Consider the following 8,097-nt stretch of genomic DNA (forward strand, 5'->3'; position numbering starts at 1 on the left):
AAGTGTTTTATCTGGGAAAGTAATCACCTGCTAGTGCATCTGTAAAATGAGAGGCTGAATGTACTAACTTTGCAGAGACTTAATGGAGATGGAGAAGTACAGCTCTAATAACGGGATGCTCTAGGCATTCAGTAGTTATTGAATCCAAAATCTGGCTGCAGACCAGAAGCGGCCAGTTACACTCATCACACATGTGGAAGCCTGTTAAATTCATTAACAATGGGTATTGCTGACTCTGGTCTAATTAAAAAAAAAAATAAACGCATGTAAATGACATGACTCAACCTCAACCAGCTTTTCCCCTCTCACTCTCCTGGAAGTTACCTGTTTATATTTTCATTTAATTCAAAAGATTGCTTAAGAGATGAAACAGATCCAAACATGGATCAAGTGCACAAGATTCACTGCTGTGTCAGATGCCACTGGCATGGAAGGGAAGCAAGCCATGGCTGTTACTCAGCTGTGGCACTGCTGCCTGGAAAGCTGCAAAGACTCTGTGGCTCTGCCCAAGACTCACCTCATGGTTCTTGTGATAAATGTGGCTGGAACCCAAGGCCAATGAGAGATACCCACTTGCAGAAGAGCCAATGCTCTGACCAAAAAAAAAAGGAGTCTGATTATTTTTATAGCAGATTTAATAAAAATGTAGTATCTCAGTGCTTACTCCAGCAGGACCAGCAGATGTCAGCACAACTCAAAGCATAACTTCGGATTTTGGCAATGCAACGTTCATGACACTCGCCAGAAAAGAAAAAAATCTGCTGAACAAATAGCAAGATTATACAACTTTACCAAGTATGTCTGCAAGAAGCTAACAGCATTATTGAAAAAATGTGACCCAACAAACATGCAGATTTTCCAAGTTATCAAAGAATAGGAAATTTATACAAAACACAACAAAAATACAAAGAATAAAAATGTTACCAATATTTCATTTATAAAATCTTTTCTGTACACCTTGTTAAAGTTTAGTATTCTGAGGACAGATAATGTATCAACCAAAGATACTTCCAATTCAGCAGTGGTTTTTTGGTAACAGCCTAGATAACCTTGGTTTGGAAACAGATGCTCAAGTTCATTTCAGCGGCGTATAAACCTTTAAAATCAGTAAAAAGAGAAAAAAACAGGGAGAGGGTTGTCGAAGTACCGGTTCAGACCAATTACAGACTGATAACAGAGCAAAATGATTTTAATTTTGCTCTACAGAAACAAAGTAATAAATTATACTTTAACACAATGCCTTGACAGTTTAATTTCAGTATTTTAAGAGTGAGGCTTGAATTCGTAAGGATAACTTGATTTCCAATCCCAGTAACTGGGACGAGATCTGAACACCTAAATGCTCTTTTTTTGACTCCTTTTTAAATGAACAGGACTGGATTTACCAGATGCAGCTTCAATACTCTACAGATGATACAGCATTCACTATTAATACTAGAGAGAGCCTTATTAATACTGCATGTAAATTCATTGAGAACTTTCAGTGTTTCACATAAAATAGGTTAAAACCCATGAGATCCTGAACTAGAGAAGGAGAAATGAGGGATACATGCAGATGGTACATTCTATAAAACAATGTATGAAGCAGTAGTGAGTGCCTCAGGGTAGATCACATTAGAATTTAGCACCCTGCACTTTAATACAAAGACTGCCCAGTGAGATCTTACTGGGATGACTAAGAAGCCTGAGTACAATGCAGACTCAAGTGTGAAAAGACAGCAGCATGATTATGTCCATACTGAAAATGATTGTGAAAGTGAGTACATTCATCACGTGGATCATCACAAATTCCAAGGGCTTCCATTCAACTACTAAATGCTGAATGTGCGGTGTTTAATCAAAGCATGGGCCACAGAGTCAGGATTAAATAATGCACACTTACACTACCCAACATGCTTATTTCTAATGATCTCTCCTCCCTCTATCTCGATCTGCTCGTAGAGCCACTTGCGGTCACAGCGACATTCTGTGCCGCATTTGTTGGAGCCACACTTGGGGCAGGCATAGAAACAGCCCAGGCAATCTTCATCCAGGCAGTCACACAGGTCCATCCCGCTGTAGAGCAGCAGGCCCTGGCTATCGTACACTTTACTCTTGGCTGGCAGAACTTGCCTGTACAATGAAAACCAACAGTTATTTTCCATGTTAAAATCCACTTTGATGCCAAGTTGCTAGTATTTGTGGAGGGAAATTTGCTTTCTTCAGGTGTTCACTTTAACACTGTTAATTTCAAAGATATACATACCTTACTGTATTTGACAACATTTCTCAGTCCTAATTGTCTCTCCACTCTGTGCCCAAATTAAGCAGAAGAAATGGAGGGAGAGGAAAGGATGTGTAGTTCGTGAGCAGCACATCTAGTATCTGTTTCTGTCCGGTACAGTTACACTTAGGTGGAGAGCAGGGGCAACACATTAATGTGATATTCCTTGCATATTTTGACAAATAGAAAATGTCCTTTTTTTTTATTTAAACAGTCACATTAGAAGGTTGTAACTTGTTATCTAGTATTGTCCAACTTGGACATTAACTTTGTTTTTCAAAAGGAAGGTAAGATCCTAATTTGCACACTTTTTTTACCAAGTGTAACTATTGAGTTTACTGAAAGACAGTTAACTCCAATATTTTAAGTATAGCCTACTTGAACTTACTATATTCAAATTCAGCTTATTATCAGAATTTTAGCTTATGCATGTATTAATAGCTACATCTATGGTCTGTGTAGTATTGTTGTGCCTCACAAACACCTTTCTGTGTTTGCCTGAAATATGGACTGCAAGCAAACACTTTACCTTCTATTTATCTCAGGAATGACAGTGGTCTTCGACATCCCTAAAATCAAGAACCCAATCCATACACACACAAACATCCACATAGATAATGTTATAGGCTGACCATCAAGGATATTTTATTTTCAAATGGCAGTTAATGTAAATACAACTAACAAATTACCTGTCTGAATTAAACGCTGCAATTTTTGTTTGCAGCCTTCTTTTCTCCCTTTTACTGGTCTCCGGAGTGAATTCAGTCTGTCGTCCTGGATTAGCAAACTGGAGAGACTTCAAAGCCTTAGCTGTACGCCCCTGAAGAAAGAGAAAATGTCACTTAATTATAAATACAAATCTTAATCTTAAGAAAATGTCCAGTCAAGGATATTGTAATAACCTAGATGAATTCTTGACCTATGATTCTATGATTTCCCAGGAGACACAATTTAAGTCTTAAAATCTTTATGCCAGAGACCTATACCTGTCTCTGAATTCAGCAGCATAAGCTTTATAGTAGCAGTTTTAATCAATGCTTTCAAATTACTCTCCTATCAGCCTCCTAATCATACTGACATGTAATTGAAAAATACAGTTGGGGAACAGCTCCTACACTGCAACTCCTCTTTGCTCAGGGTGCACACAGACAAGCTCTTGCTGGTTTGGTTGCCCACACTACAGATTCCCTGTGCACAGCCTGAACAATGCACTGAGCAAGGTACCAGCCATATTCCAAGCTCAGCACTTGGATAACTATCCTCCCACACCAGTTCATCACTGCCCTTGACCAAATGCCACGGCCTTCACAGCCCAGACACAACAAGAGGACACTTAATTCACCTCAATGCAGGTTCATTTTGTAATGAACTGCAAGAGAAAACACTTTTTGTCCGTGTTTTTTTTTTTTTTTTAATTGAAGAGACATCTTTAGAAGCAATTTTTGCAGTGTTCAGTTTCAAGGACAGGAATTTGTTGTTTGCAAGGCTTGAATAACAGCTTAAAATATCAGTAGCAATCTGGTATTTACATGAATTTAGGAGTTGTAAGTCACCCTAGTAGACACAATTTTTCAAAACTTAAAGGCCAAAATATTTAATTAGAGAAGAAGATTTTTAAGGCCCTCCAAATAAAGTTTTTAATACAGTAAACTCCTGCACATCTAAAAGACTACATCCTTTCTTATTTCTATGAGAGTAAAAGTTAATTTCTTTATGTAGTAGTTATATGAACTCTAATAGCTTGCAGAATGTAGAGGGGATGGGAAAACAGATCCATATACATACATCTGGGTCCAGTTTTCTTCTCTGTCGCTCTTCAGGTTCCACATCCACACTTCCATTTATTATCTGCATACATTTGGGACAAAGCTTCCAACCAGGTACAAACTGTCTTCCAAACTTGGCACTTAGAAAAGTTGCATCATCTAAGTCAATTGCTCGCAAGTTTTTCTTTGATAGTTTTCTGTGTATGTTGAAGGGATCACAACAGGATTTTTGTAAGTCTTCAAATCTTTCGATGTAAATTTTTGCATGCTGGAAGCAGATTGTGTTGTTCTCTGACAGGGTTACTCCAGTCCTAAGCTGAAGTAGCAGGAGGTCAGATGAAGATATATCTTCTTTAGTCTTGAAGCCAGTGTGACGGGTGTAATAGGTCTTGTGGCATTCATTGGTAGCTTGAAGCTGAACTCCAACTGAACAAGGATCCATTTTACTTTATCAGAACAACTTATTTCATTTATCTTGCCTATAATGAATTCTTTGAAGCCTTTATGAGCTTCTGTGAAGATCACCCTAGAGAAAGCATTAAAATCAATCAGATTCGCCATGCAAACTTTTATCCATAAGCCAGACATACTGCATTTAAGTAGTTTAAAAAACATGTAAAGAAATTATAGCCTTCTGGACTAGATAAAACTAAAAAGATACTAAATTTATTCTGGAATTAAAACATGCATCTTCTATTTCTTTCAGAGGCTTTTTTTTTTTTTTTTTTTGCTAAAATAAGTATCTATTCAAAATGTTTAGTAGCATTACTTTCTCAAGAGCAATCTGGGAGCAAGGTATGAGGTGGATGAATTGTTCACACAGCAAGCAGCCTGCTCTGGTCATTGGTTTTCCTGGGGACCCCATCTCTTGGGACAATCTCTGTTAGTCAAGACCGAGAATGCCCACAGAAAGGGACTGCTGATGGCTAAACAATTCACCCATCCTGTTTCCAAAGGGGAAAAAAAGCTGCACAAGGTAGGCTGCACAGACTGGCTGATGTCAGTCAGCAATTCGCATCCAGCAGTACTTTCCTGTATGTTCTTCCTACGTATATCAGGTGCAGGTCAACACCCTGGATCAATCTGAGCCTTCCAAGAACCAGTCTGGGCTATGCACCAAGACTGGTGGTTCCAGATGTGTGCAGTTTTGTCGTCACGTGGCCTGTGTGTGCAGTTTGTGTGCATGTGCCCTCTACTGAGTAGTTATTATACAGTTATACACTAATTCAATTACCAAATTAAATTACTAAATACCAAGTGAGCCACTGCAGACTGGTCTCATACCCTGGCCAAAGTTTGTTGCTAGTCCAATGCTGGCCCTAACACACCAGAGCCTGAGCCCATCTTGCCCTATTTTCCACTGCAACATAAAATATAAAAAACAAACTTCTACCAAAAGAAATGAATCCCTTGCTCTCAAATCCCCCAAGATTAGCCCAGTTAGGCTACCTTAATTACAGTGAGTGTAGCCTAACTGGGATGCTTATGTTCACCTACATCCTATTCTGCAAAGGCAAAACCCAGAAAAATGAAAAAGCAGTGCACTGGTTGTGTCTGGGATGGAGTTAAATTCTTCACAATAGCTGTATGTACGGGGCTGTGTTTTGGATTTGTGACCAAAACAATGCTGATAACACGCTGGTGTTTTTGCAGGGCTTACACAGCATCACAGCCTTTTCTGCCTCTCACCCTGACAGAGTGGGGCTGCGGGTGCACAAGGAGTTGGGAAGGGAAGGAGCCAGGACAGCTGACCCCAAGTGACCCAAAGGATATCCTGAGCATGTGGCCTCATGCTCGGCAGTAAAGTGGAGGCTGGTGGGCAGGGGCTGCTGGGAATGGCTGAGCATTGGTGAGTTGGTGGTGAGCAACTGTCTTCATTTGGACTGCTTGGTTTTTTCTTGGCTTTTACTTTCTGCTCTCTTTTGGTTTTCTTTTCATTTTTCTTACAATATTTTTAGAAATGTCTTTTAATTATTAAGCTCATTATTATATTATCATATTAATTTTTATCTCAGCCCACAACTTTCTCACTTTAATCCTTCTGATCCTCCCCCCAGTGAGCAGGGTGAGTGAATGGCTGTGTGGTGCTTAGTTGCCAGCTGGGGTTAAACCACAACACACGTTTATTAGTTCTAACCACTGAACAGGGTAATATGGCCTTTTAATCAATAGAAGAATCTACCAGTTGTCCAGTGCAAAAGAGTCTGGGATTCTACTCTCAATAAAATAAAATCAAATAACATCATAAAAATCTAACAACATGAAATGAGTAAGTTTAGCCAATATACAAAAATATGAACACAACCGTACAAGAGCTTAAAAGAGAATAGTAAGTCAATAGGATTTTTAGAATTATTTAGAAAGCCACTGCTTGGAGTATTTTTGCTGCAGAAATGCTCTTGACTGCAATACTTCAGTTTTTCTGAAGCAGATGTTTGTATCTGAAGCAATTACATTTTTCCATATATTAAACTGTATGTATGCACAGTAATTGAAAGGTCTTGCATAAGACATGATATTTCCTAGTGATTTAACTGATGCAAATATAAATGATCTGTGAGGTTCCACTTGGGCCAGTAAACTTGTCTGAAAGTATAATCCTATATCTGATTTGAGACACAACTGATTATAACCGAATGAACATTTTTAAACAAGTTTTCTCGGCCTACTGTTAGGAATGCTGCAACTTCCACATTTAAATTAAAGCAAGAAAAAACACAGGCACAAAGAGTCCCAAATGTAGAGGAACTACACATACAATGTTATAAAACTGTGAGAAAAGAGTGTTTCATTCTGAAAACAATGCAAACCCGGTTCTGTTTTTTTGCAAGTGATCTGAAAGTACAAAGACTTCAGTATTCTAATGCTTACCACCAATTTTTCAGGTCAAAACCTAAATCCTGTGTTTTTAGGGCTATACCTAGTCCACTCCTAAGTTGCTAGGCCATCTGAACTCTTCTTCACTCACATTTCTGTAGTCTAAGTTAACTCCTGAAGTTTTGAGCTTTTCACATCTGCACTGAACAATACACATAAGAGGTAAAGGGTAGATTTAAATAAAATTGAAAAAATTCTTATTTCCAGTGGCTGCCAAGCAGTGACTGTGGTAAGTTTCACTACACAGAATTCCCAGTGCCTTTGCCTATTTACATGCTTCTACTGCAGTACTGACTTTGAATGATTTTTTTAAAAGTTTTTTGAAAGACCACCTATCAAACTTCACCATCTTAGTGAACTAGCTCTAATGACAATTAATCTTTTTTTATTAGCTGCACAAAGTTTGTGTTTCAAACCAAGGTAACCAGAACTGTGAAAGATCAAAGTTCACTGCAGCTGAGTTAACATTTTAACAGCAATTTAGGCAATATCAAATAACTTTACTCAAAGAAGGCTGTTACAGGCTCTGCACCAAGCCTGCTTCAAGCACTAATGTAAAAAAAATTCCTGCTGCAGAAGGTGGGGTTTGTGTGTGTGGCTGAAACACACTAGGTCAATATACAAGAGATGGCCTGAATTTTCAAAATTTGCACATGGACTGTAAGTCAGAACTCTTGGAATACGTTCTTATTGAGAAACCCAGTTTGTCTTCTAAGGAAAAAAAAACCCCAAATAGTTATTATCATGCTATCCCTATCAGGTATCTGTTTTGACAGCTGACTATGCTATGTAATGTTCCCTATATTAAACTGCGGGAGAACACAACAGGTCTGTCACCTCGGTTTGTTCAAATGACAGAACTGCCGACACAACTTAGGGATCTCATCCACCTAATTCACAGGAATTCTTGGCGGAAGCTTCAGCGCGTTTCTTCTCTTCTGCCCTTGGGAGGAGCACACGGCTGCTTCTCCTGTGAATTCTCCTTGGTGGAAAGCGCTTGAAACCCCAATAAACAAGGTTTGTATGTGCACCTGTGCAATGGTTAATCAGTGCTCACCGTAACAAACGCCACAGGCCAGAGCTCGATGAGGGGCAGCACAGAGCGGAGGACGCCTGCCGCCCACCCGGCACGGGGCTGGGGGGGCACAAGGGAAGGAGGAAAGTGCCTCACACGGGCAGCACTGGCCTAGT

The 8,097-nt window shown here is 39.3% G+C and overlaps 1 protein-coding gene across 1 annotated transcript; it reads right to left on the reverse strand.

Annotated features, from left to right (window-relative positions):
• Positions 1-617: 617 nt before the first annotated feature.
• ARL14EP (ADP ribosylation factor like GTPase 14 effector protein) lies at positions 618-8,096 on the reverse strand. The gene is made up of 4 exons (XM_008644080.2): positions 7,964-8,096; positions 4,049-4,555; positions 2,953-3,083; positions 618-2,112 (listed from the first exon to the last, which is right to left on the reverse strand). The coding sequence occupies exons 2-4, from the start codon at positions 4,469-4,471 to the stop codon at positions 1,884-1,886; spliced, it is 783 nt and encodes a 260-aa protein (XP_008642302.1). The 5' UTR covers positions 4,472-4,555; positions 7,964-8,096; the 3' UTR covers positions 618-1,883.
• Position 8,097: the final 1 nt, after the last annotated feature.

The sequence above is a fragment of the Corvus brachyrhynchos genome, unplaced genomic scaffold (genome assembly GCF_000691975.1).
Source record: "Corvus brachyrhynchos isolate BGI_N302 unplaced genomic scaffold, ASM69197v1 scaffold281, whole genome shotgun sequence".
Taxonomy (NCBI): Eukaryota; Metazoa; Chordata; class Aves; order Passeriformes; family Corvidae; genus Corvus; species Corvus brachyrhynchos.

Excerpts from the sequence above, each read along its gene's own strand:
- ARL14EP (XM_008644080.2), bottom strand. The coding sequence starts at position 4,471 with ATGGATCCTTGTTCAGTTGGAGTTCAGCTTCAAGCTACCAATGAATGC. Across the intron at positions 3,084-4,048 it reads GAAGAAAACTGGACCCAGAT|GGGCGTACAGCTAAGGCTTT; the intron begins GTATGTATATGG and ends CTCTTTCTTCAG. Across the intron at positions 2,113-2,952 it reads GCAGCGTTTAATTCAGACAG|GCAAGTTCTGCCAGCCAAGA; the intron begins GTAATTTGTTAG and ends TTCATTGTACAG.